We start from the raw sequence: 14,891 nt of genomic DNA, 5'->3' as shown, positions 1-14,891 counted from the left end.
ATATAAGAATTCGCGCGGCAGTGCCTTTCATTGGTCTCTACGGTGATGGCAGCGTGGTGCCTTCCAGACAGTGACGGAGTTTCCTTTCATTCTCATCTGTTCAATTTCAACTGCCTATCACAACACGCTGCTATGTCTACAGCCTCTTGCAAACATCTCGCCAGATCCACAATCACTCATCACCGTTTCCATGGCCGCATTTGTTTCAATCACTCGCTAGTGTGGTCAATTTGGTAACTCCAGTCCTCAAATGGGTTCTAATGGGATTCTTTACCTTGTTACAGTCATTCCGGGGATAAAATTATTTTGTTTGAATAACATTTGCATATACTTGTGTCACGTACCATTAGGTTGATTAATATGGGCCTCTGGGGGATTTGACGTCGCTATGGTAACCGAGGTCCTTTCAACGTTTAGTGTTTGGAGTTCTGTGAAGTGACAGTTTGTGTAAATTTGCCCCCCTTAGTTATATATGATGATGTCGTGATGGAACAATTTGTACGACAGTGGAATTTAATTGAAGCAGAGTAATTCAATGGAAAATTGGTTGGATATGGTGCTAGCTTGCATGGAGCAACATACAAAGTTGAAAAAAATGACAATGCTCAGTGGCATATAATTTTTCCTTGAGGAAAAATAAAAATATTCCATTTAGTTACTCAGTGTTTTTATTATTATTTATTATGCAGCTCTCATTTCCCTTACTGACCTACTGACCACATGGCATATTTCTCGAACGTGATCTCATGGAGTTTCCCCATATGTTTGTCTCGATAGCTGGATAACTTGGACGAGCAGGCTGCACAGATCAGAAGAGAACTGGATGGTCGTCTTCAGATGGCCGACCAGATTGCGCGGGTGAGTTTGACGCTATGGGGGAGCTTTGACTTTGTCACATTGCTACTATGTTGTTGAAAAGGTGTGAGCCTACCACCCACAGAAAGTAGCGGTCTAATAAAGTCGATGTATAAAAACACACTAGGTATGGTGGTATGATTTAAGGAGATCCAAAGAGCTGTATCATAAAAATAAAAAACATTTTCTTATTCTCTACAGGGAGGGAGGTTCCCCAAGTTTGTGTCAAAAGACATGGAAGCCATGTACATTGAGGAGCTCAAGTCTTCAGTCAACCAATTGATGGCCAATCTGGAGAGCATGCCCGTGTCCAAGGGCGGAGAGTTCAAGCTGCAGAAGCTGAAGCGAGGCCACAACACCTCTATCATCGACATGGGCCAGGAGGATGAAAACACGCTGTCTAAATCCGATGTGGTCCTGTCCTTCACTTTAGAGGTAAAATCATTTGAGTGACTCAATCGGTGACTTCCAAAGTGTATACAGTATTGAAATATTTTTCATATCTTGTGATATTGATGACCTCCAAATAATGTAAAAAGAAAGCAGCCTTCAAACTGGGGTAGCCCTCAAGAAGGCGTTTTAATGATGCATCCTCTAAATCGGCCAATCGATGTTATCTAAACCCCATATGGAAAAACATCTTTGCATGTCTCTGCAATACAGTTGTCAGAATCAGGAAGCACAAAGCTTCCCTATCTGCTCCAGACTCATTTTAGAAACAGACAGCAGACTTCTCCAGGCATCTGAACAGACGCTGCGTGAAGAACAGGCTGACACTTGTCATAAATACCCCTTTACCTGCTCTTTAACGGCAGGTATGAGTCATCTTGTTCTCAGCCTGTCTGAGATTGAGCTGCCGACTCGGAACGAGGAGCCATCGCAACTCGGTCCTCGTGATGCAGAGCTATCTCCGCTTAGAGTGAAGCAAGTGCGAGGAGCGACACTTTTTTTTTTTTCCTGCGGCTCAATGCCGAAGTAGGCGCATCGTTGTGATAAACGCTGGAAGAAATAAATGTCGAGCAATTCTAACGGCCACATATGCGTGTTTATGTGTGTATCCGTGTGTGTGGGTGGAAGGGTGACAGTTCCAGAGAGGCCAATTATGGCTCTGCAAAGCTCCTAAATTCCATCTGAAATCATCAACGCATCCAGTTGAAAAACGATTTTATACCCAGATGCACTTTGTATTTTTGTAGAATTGATTTCTTGTTCAGAACAATGTGAGCTCGAATCATCTTCATGATTTGGCAAAAGTAGACAGATTTATTTAAGAGACTTCCACCAGGATCAAATTATTATAACGTCTGCCAATTTTGCAGTGTCAGCGATAACCGCCTCCTAATGCCATTAATAATCATTGTTTATTCACTGGAAAATTTTGAAAAATGTCAAAAAAGGTTGGATATTACTAATTGTTTAACAGAATAGCGCTGCTAAATCAGCAGCAAATCTCCTCGGTAGATGTGATATACTGGTTGGGAGAGAAATACGAATAAGAAAAATACACCTAGCAGATGTTATGACTCCAGAAGGAGCGGCAAGTGTCTTTATTTACTCTTTACTTGGCGTGTCTTTGTCCCAAATGACCTGTCTCGCTCAGTTTCTGTCACTTGCTGAAATAATGTTCTCCTTTTTTTCAGGTGTGCTTTCACTTTTGTGCTTGCGCATAATACTGCTCATAAACAAACAAGCACAACAATCCAAACCTATAAACCTCGGGGGTTATAAATTCAGAATTTTTGTCATAATCGTATTTCCTGTCGCTATGCCTCTTTGAAATCCCTGCAGCATGCAAACAAAAATAATTCATTGATGGCAGGCTGCAAAAAGACACTTGCATTTTCTGGGTGGCAATTTAAATTCAATCGCTTCTCCTGGTCCCATTTGTCTAAACTAGAACATGTGCTTACAGGTGGTGATCATGGAAGTCCAGGGCCTGAAGTCTCTGGCTCCCAACAGGATTGTTTACTGCACCATGGAAGTGGAGGGAGGAGAGAAGCTCCAGACTGACCAAGCCGAAGCATCCAAGCCAACGTGAGCCAACGTGTCGGTCACACATGTCATGCAAAAAAGGAACTCTGACAATCAAAATGGTGCATTATTATAAAATTTCAATCAGGTTTTGTGTTGGATTTTTAATGATGTGTTTGCATCTTGTGGTGAGGGTATTCTCAGTTAATGTTCTGTGAGGTAATGGGCTTCTAGTAGGTGTTAAAATTCATTTTCTCAAGTCTGTCTTAAGTTGGTCACACCTACCGAGAAGCAGTTTTAGTGTAAGCGATGCATGACACAATGAGCTTTGCCCCCACACACCAAACTCACTCTATTATCCCTTTTAAACCGAAATGAATTACCTGATTTGAGCAAGTCTCTGGCATCCTTCTGTTCTGCAGCCACTAAGTCACTTTGTGTGACAAGGTGAGTGTTGATTGTGATCTTCAAATCTTGCCAAATTCAGCTTTTGAGGTGTCTGGCATAAAAACAACAGAATATATTTAGCGCAAGCATCAGGATGCGTGTGTCTATAAACAATAAACTGTCTGATCTTTTTTATTTTCATTTAGTGTGCAATTATGTTGCAAATTGATGGCTCCGGTGTCCAAAATTATTTTTATGAACTGATTTAATTTCCTATTTGAGTTCTATTACAAAAGCGAAAGGAACAAAAGTGAAACCTTCTCCCATACAGCAGTTCATAATGTTCCAAGGTGATGAAGTCTCTGGTGTTGTGGGGTGTCATGGAAACTGACCTCCGGAGTCTTCTGTCTTTCAGCTGGGGGACCCAAGGGGACTTCACCACCACACACCCTCTGCCTGCTGTCAAGGTGAAACTGTTCACCGAAAGCACCGGCGTGCTGGCGTTGGAGGACAAAGAGTTGGGCAGGGTAACGCCTTTGTTTCTCTTAAAACCAAACATGTATGCGCCAAGATGGCGATGTCTTTGTTGCTGTGTTTTGATCGACCGGTGAAACCTTAAAACTCAGTTTGCAGATTTCCGCATAGTACATATAATAGGGGTTCTCCAACTTATTGGATCGACACGTAACACTCAGGTGATTTCATTTTCAAACCAAGTGTACCCATAAATGCCATGGGATTGAAAAATATGTCAATTATTGGGACAAAAATAGCAAAAATGTATACACCATTTTTTTAGTCATTCATTTTAAATTCATGTGTAAATTCAACATTGTGAGATTAAAGTTATAATTTACTATTTCAGTGTAATTATAACAATGCGCAAGATTTACACACTGTTCTAATCATATGAAAATCAATTTGTATATTTCCAAGATGACGTCCTCATATGAATTAAATTCAGTTGAAAAAGGGGGAAAATAGTCACAATTTCATAAATTATTATATACATATTATTCTGGAAAAGAAAAAAAGAAACAGTCTTCTTGGTGCCACAAGTCGGTTGTCAAGGTCGTCCTTGTAATGACACCAATGCTCTTGTGCTTCTTTCAAGCCACTCTATCTACCTTTCAAGGGTAAATTAGTGTCTAGCGGTCCTTCGGGAAAGCTAGCAATGTGGTGATATATTGGCGATTACTCGACCTTGGTAGCATCAAGGCCTTGTGATCTCCCACTGCAGCAGCACTAGCAGGAAGGAAGTCAGACTTCCTCAAAGCTCTTTAATGCACCAAAGAGAGATTAGACGGAGGCAGCGGGAAACGTTAGCCCGTTTTTTTTGCCTCCCTTCCTTTCAGTTGTTCACTTACAAAACAAGCGTCAGACAAGACAAAGAAAACGTTCATGACTCGATGATTTGCTTAAAATACAGGTTGTCCTGCATCCGACTCCCAACAGTCCCAAACAGTCTGAGCTCCATAAGATGAGCTTGACCAAGGCTTGCCCCGACCAAGACCTCAGGATCAAACTGGCCATTCGCATGGATAAACCTCAAAACATGAAACATTGCGGGTAAGTAAGACTGCGGTGCGGGTTCTTCCATGCCGTCCTGGTATAGACTTCTTAGCTCGTTGGCCTCGTTTCTCGGCAAGTACTGCGGAAAAAATACTGGGAAGTATACAATACCCTCTGGTGGACACCACAGTGAACTTTTTTTCCCCATCGCTTGGCTGATGTGTTCCACAATGATCAAGGGGAAAAAGCCAGCTCTTTATAAAAATATGGTATATGTCGTATTGAGGCCCTTCTTTTGTTTTTGTGTCTGAATGTTCTGGCAGGTATCTGTGGGCTTTTGGGAAGAATGTCTGGAAGCGCTGGAAGAAACGTTTCTTTGTTCTCGTGCAAGTGAGTTTTTTTTTCGATCATTCTTGCTTGAAAAAACAATATGCACTTCAAATTTTGAGAAGAGTATCATAGTGAGTGATATTATTATTCTCTCGCGTAGCAAAATGCTCTACCAAAATATTTTAATTTCATTTATATTTAAAGAGGCCAATTAATTTTACAATACAGTTCATGGTGTGTAAAAACACTAGAGAATTATTTGTCATTTTTGTTTCATAGGTCAGCCAGTACACATTCGCCATGTGCAGCTACAGAGAGAAGAAATCCGAACCACAAGAGCTTCTCCAGCTGGACGGGTACACGGTGGACTACAGTGACCCGCAGCCAGGTAAGTGGACATCAGCCTCCCTGAGATTTTATTCTTCAATTCAGAGGCTGAAAGCTTGATTTGTCACTCTTGTGTCAGGCTTGGATGGCGGAAGGGCTTTCTTCAACGCAGTGAAGGAGGGCGACACTGTGATCTTCGCCAGCGATGACGAGCAGGACCGCATCCTGTGGGTGCAGGCCATGTATCGTGCCACCGGCCAGTCCCACAAGCCCGTCCCGCCCACTCAGGTCCAGAAACTTAACTCCAAAGGGGGCGCCTCGGCCCAAATGGACGCTCCCATCTCTCAGTTCTGTAAGTAGGCCGGAGCGCGCCGCGCTGATGTAGACCGTAGCTAGTTTCCATTCACGACGCAATGACGGCTCATAAATGTCTCACGCTCATGCGCGCTCACAAACGTGCTGGTAGAACTAACACACAAGCACGCACACACACACGTACACAAACACACGCCTTGACCTGACACGGATTGGCTCGGCGATTATTCACTCCCAAAGGTGCCAACCCAACAGGCTCTCCCATCAACTCACAAGCAACGACCAATTTAGGAAAGATATGTGATTCGAGCTGACGTCAGCGTGTCCCCGCTCAGGTTCCAAACCGTAGGCCAGTTTTATTCACTACCCAGATGTGTTTTATAGAGTACACCCGCCCGAAGGTAAGATTGCAGTCGTGTGGTATCCGTCGCCAATTCTGTTTTTGATGTCTCTTGTTTCCCCCCAAGCGAATCTACATTGAACTGCAAATTGTATTCATAAAAACAATTCTTATTACTCTCAATTGGTGAAATAATTAGTCATAGATCCTGCTATTCAGCATAAAATAAGAATGTTCAGTGTGCATCTTTTACTATAGCATATGATAAACGAAACTTCTTGGCATTCTTTAAACCCAGCTCCCAGACAACAAAAGACATCCACAATAATAAAGCCCCTCTTCTCTTTTAACCACATAATTGCCTTCAAATTGCATTCAATTGGCTCAGCTCCTCCGAACCCTATCTCATAAATTCTATGTTGTTTCTCCATTGGTTTCTTTGTCCAGTATGTGATCGTTCTTGTGGTTAGTTGACTCCTCTGACGCCAGCCGTCGCCATTCAAAGCCTCGCCACAGTGACGCAACCTCACCAATCCCTCGACCCCCCCCCCCCCCCAACCCTGAAACATTGTGGCACACTGCGCAAACATGTTTCACCTCCCTGGTGGTCTTGAATGGCACTGGGATCATAATGTACATTGCCCTCCTGACTCCGCTGCAGTGCAAAATAACAGTCCTGGCTCGGGTCTGATTGGACTTTTGGAAAATTAAAAAAAACAAAAAAAACTAGTAACCCTTGAGTAAGCCTTGAGATATGCTTTCCGAGTCAAGTAAGGAACTGTACTTTTCTTTTCCTTTTAATTGTGCTTGCTATTTTATGTGGGTACGGGGACCTTGAGTGCCTTGAAAGGTGCCTTATGAATAAAATGTTTTATTATTATTATTATTACTGGACATCATCTATTAATAAAATGACAAAATATATTTTTGGATCAAATATAACGGATATGCGCAATAGGAAATGTGGCCCGATGAGGCGACTTTGAAATTGTTAAATAAATATTGTTGCATTTATATCAGCTAGACCAGCAGATTACTGGTAATGCAAAAAAAATGGCAAAAAAAAATAGACATGGCAATGCAAAAATAAATAAATAATCATATACATTTAGAAATACAAGAGAAGATTTTTGCTGTTATTAGGCCAGCAGAGAATACCCGAACATAGTAGCACCTCATTGACCTTTCCACAGCTTTCCTCTAGACAGGTATGTTTTGCCACTTTAAAAGAGAATGGTGCGGTACCTAATCAGGAGCTCTCCACTCTTAAGTACCGGCCTAAAACGGACAACAAAACACTACAGTGGAGTGACGGGGATGCTAAACGCTCTCTTCCTTCTCTCCTCCTCTATCGCCTCAGCGTCCTTTGTCACACGTCGTCCTCACATGTAATCACAAGCCACGAGGTCTCGTGTCGGTATCGGTTTTGTTGTTGTTATTGTTGTTGTTGTTTTCTCAGTTGTGTTTTCTTCTTCATGCTTTGCCTGTCTACCCTTCTTCAGTAATGCCGCTAGCTGCTCGGTCAGTCAGGGTCTCTCGTGATTGCTCTCCTCCAGCCTTGTTGCTAGTCTTTATGTTATTCTGGTTTGTCCCTTCTTACCCTGCTGTCTTCTAGCTGGACTCAAGGGTAAGTGCTTCCCTGTAGCCCGGCACAGCTCAGATAATCCCCGCCGATTATCTGACAAATGCAACGCTCTTTCTTTCTTTCTTTCTTTCTTTCTTTCTTTCTTTCTTTCTTTCTTTCTTTCTTTCTTTCTTTCTTTCTTTCTTTCTTTCTTTCTTTCTTTCTTTCTTTCTTTCTTTCTTTCTTTCTTTCTTTCTTTCTTTCTTTCTTTCTTTCTTTCTTTCTTTCTTTCTTTCTTTCTTTCTTTCTTTCTTTCTTTCTGCCTCTCTCTCTCTCTCTCTCTCTCTCTCTCTCTCTCTCTCTCTCTCTCTCTCTCTCTCTCTTCTTCTTGCTCTTTCTCCTCCCTCTGCTTCTTCTTCATGTCTCGCTTCATGTCTTTAGATCTTAGTTGAGAACTTTTTTACTTTTTTTTTCTCCCCCGCCTTTTTTGACAACCTCCACCTGAGGATTAAATTATAGAAGCATCCATTAGTGCCAGAATAGGATGCATGTCTTTATTCTAAGAACGTTTTATTTATTTGATTCTTTTTGCTTAGTACTTGGTTACAGTGGATATGATAGTTGTTCCTGCATAATTGCCTTCTCTCCTTGCTCACATTGGTAACCCGATCCCTCAAGAGTAAAGCAATTTGATGACTAGAAGGAAGACGGATTGGCTTGAAATATAAAATATTCGCATGAATTATTAAGAGCTGGAAACAAATCTTTAATATCTTCTTAAAGGAACATGGAAAATTCATTTGATGCAAGGTATGTGTGACAACGTGCTTTACTATCGAGGGCTCAATTTGCTCAGAGACCATGTTTTGCTTCTTTCTGCCTTAACGAGAGTTGGCAACTATGTATGCGGAGTATTCTGAATGCCAAAGACAAGGAGTAGCTAATGCCGCCCCTTCTTCCGATGAAATACTCCGGAACTCCCCCCCTTCTCCTGCAGTAGACGGGCCTGTACACGTCAAGACAAGCCCAGTGGTAACGCCAAGATCCCATTTAGCATTTGGTTTGCCTGAATCGGAGGACACTTTTGTCCTGTGTCCTGTGTTTAGTTTCTGCCAATTCAGGAGTTTCCATTCATCACTCCCTTCCCCTCATCTCCCAGAGAATGAATGATAGAGTTCTGCCCATGTTGGCTTCATGCTATTTACCCATACTTGCACTAAACTGCTACCCTGTTAGAGTTCTTTGGTAGTGACATGCCTGATAGTCTGCTCGGTAGATGACTGAACACACTGCAACACATTCCAGTATTGTCAACTTGCAAATGCGTAGAGAGAGAAAGAGAATTCAAAGGGAATGCAATTCAAAAAGATCAAATCTGAACACCTGGGAATGCATGGCGTGTAAAATTCACACCGTTTGTTCTCCAAGCATGTGCTCCTTTTCTTGCAAACGTACTGGCTTATATTCTTGCTGTTATTCTTTGTAAAATGGAATTGTGCTATGGTGTTGAGCGAGCTCAGTGCACTTCCTCACTATTCGAAACAAAGGACATATAGGCCAGACTCCCTTCTGCTCACACTTGTTGTCTCACTCGCCCAACACCCTGCAATATTGCCTCTTGATAACTGGGCCATGAGTAACCCATTCCTTTTTCCTCTACTTTGTCTTATTGTCCACTTTCCTGGTTGTCTTTTCAACCCTTATATCTATCAGTGTCCTCCATCCTCACTTTGTGTTGTCACACTCCATATGTTCACATTAGCTCACTTGTCCTAAAACTCTGACGTCCTCGTGCACATTTTGACTTGTCGCCTCGCAGGTTTTTCCTCCTTAGATTAGGGGCTAACCGTAATTGTCCTTAGTTAGCCCCCTTGGAGAGTGTCTCAGAATGCCAAATGATCCCCCCGCCGACCCCATCAGCCTTTCCCACTTGGAGGTTGACAGATGTCCCCTTTGCTCTCTCCTGGCCCGGCCCCCGAATCAGGCCAGCCCATTCCACCCCACAACCCTCCTGAGCCATCATCACCTTGTCTGTGTGTCACGGACCTGACACCTGTCACTCACACATAGGATATGACCACGATATGCGCTCACAGCCTCTTTATTAAGTACATCTGCACAATCAAATGAGATCAAATGCAAGAAGCTGTATCCATACATATCAATTATTTATCTGAATTTGCACCTGTATATTTTTTTTTTCATTGAAGACATCCAAAAGTGTGCATTGTTGTTTATCCTATGTAGGCCGACCCCGCCATTAGCTAACCATGAGTATAAAATGCATTTCGACTCTCACCCAAAGTCAGTTCCAGTCCACTCGCGTTTTTAATGACTCGATGGAGATAATGTAGCCTGAGAAATGAAGGATGGCAAAAAAAAAAGTGCTATCAAATGAGAAATGACAATACTAAAAGTTAATGGGTTCTGTCTTGGCCCAAAGTTTTGCGGAAATTGTTTTCTTTGTTTTTCCTGTCAATTTTTAATTGGCAAGCTACTTGGACATGTTTTCAACATTCAGAATAAACGGAATGACTTTTTCTCATTTTTACATTCTTCAGCAGACTGCTCCTTTAAATACATAGTGACTCAAATGGAGAAAAAGAACAAATATAATTCTCGATCCACATTTAGATTCCAAAAGTAATACTAATTGTATGTACAATTGCCCTATTGTAGAATTATTATTATTACTATTATTATTGATACAGTCTTTATTTGAACTCATTAGATTGTGCAAATACACAAATTCTGTGCTGTGACTTTTCACCGAGTAGGATTTCAATTACAGATTGAATGATCAGTCATCAGCCATGCTCATTTCAATTTCACTCAAACAGTCTCCTCATTGGCTTTGACACTGAGAAGATTGATAGCTAACTAGTTCAACTCAAACTATGCTGCTTTTTCCTCTGTGGCATCCAGAGACACTTGTTTGATATACTAGCTGAGTGTATAGGTGGCAAACAACTAATAGGAATGGCAGAATCTATTGACAACATTGATGGGAAGATTTTTTTCTTTTATTTTTAAGGACATCACGCAAACCATCAGAGACTGTGACACTGCATGCACATTCAACGGAAGCGCTTGCCGCTCCTAACTTAGCTTGAGCTCTCCCACCGATAAAGTCAGATCTCTTTACGCTGTCTGACACAATGCAAGTTGACAATGTTAATGTTTATAATTTGCCCTTAGAGGAACCCCCCTCCCCTTCACCAGCAACAACAAATTTAGATCTTCCCTAATGTTTCTGTGTTATGTCCAAGACTTAGTGTGCGCCTCACTGACATCCTCTCCTCTCAACCGTGTGCTTCTTCCTGTGCTGTTGGCTGGATAGATGCTGACAGAGCTCAGAAACATGGCATGGATGAGTTTATCTCGGCTAACCCCTGTAGCTTTGACCACGCCTCGCTTTTTGAGATGGTGCAGCGGCTCACCTTGGACCACAGGCTCAACGACACCTTCTGCTGCTTGGTGAGCTCCTCGACTGAACTAACTGTATTTTTTTTTTGTGGGCTGCTGACTGCCCTTTGTGCCGTGCAGGGATGGTTCAGCCCGGGCCAAGTGTTTGTCTTGGACGAATACTGTGCCAGGAACGGTGTCCGAGGTTGCCACAGGCATCTGTGTTACTTGCGTGACCTGCTGGAACGGGCGGAGAGTGGTGCCATTATCGATCCCACGCTGCTTCACTACAGCTTTGCGTTTTGTGCCTCCCACGTACACGGGAACAGGTGTGCACAAATCTCTGTTTTTCAATTTTCTTCCATTCTTGACAGGCACACAGTTCGTTAAAAAAAAGAAAAGAAATGCTGTACCACAAGGACGGGGAAAGCAATCATCACATCAGTTATTTTATGTCTTTACACTTTTTTTTTCGTGTGTGTGTGTTTGATTTTTGCTTCTATGTTGATTTTAAGCATTGGTTCTATTGACAGGACTATAATGTGTTGTTTGTGGGTTATTCTGACGCATTTATGGTGTGAAAAACTTCATTTTTGGAGTCTATTGGCTAAGCTTCTTAAGTAAGAACATTTTCATCCTGTGTTATGGACAGTATACACTTACCGTATGCGACTATATGCATAGTGAGTACGTTATATAAAGCAATTCAGCTTAATTCCCTTATTCCCACCCACTTATCTAAGCACTGAGCCATATAATTATTGAAGCAACTATTACTATGAAGCAGTGCAAGATTACAGTAATCTTTAGTGTAGAATAAAAATAATCATATTATGAAAATGTTGCATTTAATCAAGAGGTCACAAGAGTACTATAAGTGTTCTAGGTTGAAATTTACATTTCTAACCTAATTCACTACATTTCTTTCTTCAGTAAATCAAGTCTGTCTTTTTCCCTATTGACCAAATAATAGCCCGCAAAAAACACATTACAGCTCCATAAATACAGTCGCTGTATTTGCTTTAATTTTTTGTTGTTAACCATTTGCATATCTCTACGTGTTTCCTTGTTTTTCCTTTGTGTTCTTTTCTTTCTGTCCTCTGTTGCCCTAGTTTCTTACTGTCCATATTATTCATCCTCCCATGCGTCCATTAAAGTCAGAGAGGGCCGCAGTTACTGGGGGCCGCTGGGCTACGAGGCCCTATTGAGCCCAAAGAGCTCCCAAAGGCCAAATCCTGTCTCGAAACGAGCACGCATCATATTCAAGTTTAGAAAGAGAAAGGATTCCAAAGTCTCTCAAGAGTCCAACAGGTGAGACATTATCATCAGAGGTGCGTGGATTTGACAAAAGTCGTACCCAAGCAAGAGTACTGATAGGAACATAAGAATCAAAAGTAAAAAGTAATCCTCTGAATAGGTATTTATTGAAATGCTCAAGTACTGACTCATTAGTGAGTAACAAGTTCAAATGGACAAAAATATGAATTAGGAAAGTGCCTCTTCAAGTGTTGCCCAACAATATTACCAACCACAACAATGAGAAAAAGGCTGAGGCAAGCAGGAGAAAAAGTAGTGAGCAGAATGTAGGTCAACGTAATCGGGTAAAAAGCCGTGTTGCATATTGATAAAAGTACTCCAAAGTAAAACGGGTGTTGCGTTAAATTTGTACTCTGACAAATGCAATCTATCCAAGAAGTTACTTACTCGTAGTTCAGCTGGAAAAGACCTGCGGGCTTTTCACATATACAGCATTGGGTGTGTGAATGTGTGTGTGTATTGCTCTTCAAATGTGTTTGCGTGCTTCTCACAGGCCAGACGGGTTGAGCACCGTCAAAGTGGACGAAAAGGAGCGATTTGAAGACATCAAGGAGCGGTTGCGTGTGATATTGGAAAACCAGATTGTAAATTTCAGGTGACATACACACTAATACACGCACTTTGAATATGACTTTCAAATCAATATGAACATCTCTCCTCATCCCCTCCGTGTAGATATTGTTTCCCCTTTGGCCGTCCTGAAGGTGCACTGAAGGCCACCTTATCTTTGCTGGAAAGGGTTTGTTCCAATTTGAAATACTCGTTCATAAATAGAATACGTATAATAATTCTCACTAGGAGTATTGTTATAAATAGTGGTCACACACTCCCTCTAGTGGTAGGCAAAAAAAAGGCCTAAGTAAAATTTTGTTGTATTTCACGTTTTCAGTCTAATACTGTTCCATTTAATTTTTAACGTTTTTCATATCTAAGCATTGTGAAAGTTCAATCCGTGCATAAGGTTAAAGTGGCTCTTAAAAGTACTTTATGGGCTTGAACTTTTCTTCTCAAGGGCCTCGTTTGATATTAAAAATGGTCAAATGGGTCCGGTCGATGAGATTTTATGTAGAAGTAAATGTGCTTTTTCTTTTCTTTCTTTTTTTTTAACTGTGGTAATGAAATAATTTGTAATTTGCTAACCCTAAACTATTTATTCATAATGTTATGACAATAAATGAACCAATTAGTTAATAAACTAAATAGCGAAATGTTAAATGTAAGAAAACAAAACACATTTTAAAATGAAGCAATCAATTTGAGTAATATTACAAGACCCTTGTGGTGAGCCAAATTAATGATCGGAGCAGGCCGTATATGGACCCCTGCGCCATACTTTTCCCACACTTGAAATAGCTGACATAAGTGTACCTAATAAAATGCACTGTCTGTGATATTAGACCAAGTGAACGGACATCAGCAGTTCACACGATTCTCTTTAACTATGACCCGGCCTCAGGTCCTGATGAAGGACATTGTGACACCCGTTCCTCCAGAGGACGTTAAAGGGGTCATCCGCAGATGTTTGGAGCAGGCCGCCAACCTCAACTACCAACGCATTAAAGAATATGCTAAAATTGAAGGTAATCAAAATATCTTCATTTTGGGGGATTATGACTGTAAATGTATCCAAAGTGGCACGTTTAGTAATTGTTTTGGGTGACAGAAGAAACGTTTCTATTTTTATGTCATAGATTCCACACTAAGTTGATCCAACCTCTTCTAACTGTTTTTGTCTCTAATTGTATCCGCACTAATGTACTTTGCAAATTAATCGACATTCAATTTGATATTTTAGCTAAACAGAAATATTAAGTTGATGATGTGGACTGAATGAATTTTTTTTTGTATATTTTTAATCAAACACAAATTAACTCAGCAATAATGTGTTTTGTTGATGATTGTCGATATCTTTTCTTTATGATGATGCTAATGTATTTGTGTTTAATGTACTAAAACAGTGTGGAACTGCAGAATATGCACTCTTATCCACATCTGCACCAAAATATAAAATATTTAATAATATGCCGTTCTAGGGCCTGAAGTAATAGACTAACTGATATAATTTTTGACTATTTTTCTCATAAACATGAACAAAACACAGCATTAGATGAATATTATGACATTCAAACATCACCGCCCACTTAAAAAAAAATCTGATTTTTGCAGATTTTGTCATGGTTGTAAATTTAAACAAAATGGCAGTATACCGTAAAAGACTTGGAACCGTTAAGAGACCAAACAACAAACTACATTTATTCCTTCCATATTTATTTTATTTAATCGGCCGATTGATTGGTTATCGGAATTTCACGCTGCCAAATCTGTAATCCGTTTTTTAAGAAAGAAAATCATACCGGTCAGTTCTTCTATACTAGACCAACTGCAATGTAAACACAGTCTGCTTGGCACTTATTCCTGAGAGCAAACAAAAGACAGCAAGAGACTCCACTTGTTTTTCCGCCCTCCTTTGTCCCAGATGATGTCTCTCTCACTCACTGTCTCAGTTCAATAACTCTCTCCTTTATTTCAGGACCGCTTTAGCTCTGTGCTGTTCTATAGTTCAACTTG

At 41.0% G+C, this 14,891-nt stretch overlaps 1 protein-coding gene across 3 annotated transcripts in view; it reads left to right on the top strand.

The window, feature by feature from the left end:
* The window catches only part of cadpsb (Ca2+-dependent activator protein for secretion b), a 49,881-nt gene that overhangs the window by 18,238 nt on the left and 16,752 nt on the right, over nucleotides 1–14,891 (top strand). For all 3 annotated transcript variants that reach the window (XM_061290915.1, XM_061290914.1, XM_061290913.1), the window contains exons 4-16: nucleotides 778–858; nucleotides 1,057–1,290; nucleotides 2,768–2,889; nucleotides 3,629–3,740; nucleotides 4,643–4,782; nucleotides 5,049–5,115; nucleotides 5,335–5,443; nucleotides 5,522–5,734; nucleotides 10,942–11,078; nucleotides 11,148–11,335; nucleotides 12,817–12,918; nucleotides 12,999–13,062; nucleotides 13,780–13,903. In XM_061290915.1, coding sequence (XP_061146899.1) covers nucleotides 778–858; nucleotides 1,057–1,290; nucleotides 2,768–2,889; nucleotides 3,629–3,740; nucleotides 4,643–4,782; nucleotides 5,049–5,115; nucleotides 5,335–5,443; nucleotides 5,522–5,734; nucleotides 10,942–11,078; nucleotides 11,148–11,335; nucleotides 12,817–12,918; nucleotides 12,999–13,062; nucleotides 13,780–13,903 — 1,693 coding nt within the window. The remainder of the gene's footprint in view (nucleotides 1–777; nucleotides 859–1,056; nucleotides 1,291–2,767; nucleotides 2,890–3,628; nucleotides 3,741–4,642; nucleotides 4,783–5,048; nucleotides 5,116–5,334; nucleotides 5,444–5,521; nucleotides 5,735–10,941; nucleotides 11,079–11,147; nucleotides 11,336–12,816; nucleotides 12,919–12,998; nucleotides 13,063–13,779; nucleotides 13,904–14,891) is intronic.

The sequence above is a fragment of the Syngnathus typhle genome, linkage group LG11 (genome assembly GCF_033458585.1).
Source record: "Syngnathus typhle isolate RoL2023-S1 ecotype Sweden linkage group LG11, RoL_Styp_1.0, whole genome shotgun sequence".
NCBI lineage: Eukaryota > Metazoa > Chordata > Actinopteri > Syngnathiformes > Syngnathidae > Syngnathus > Syngnathus typhle.
The sequence above is the reverse complement of the archived record's forward strand: the minus strand, read 5'-3'. Positions and strand labels throughout refer to the sequence as shown.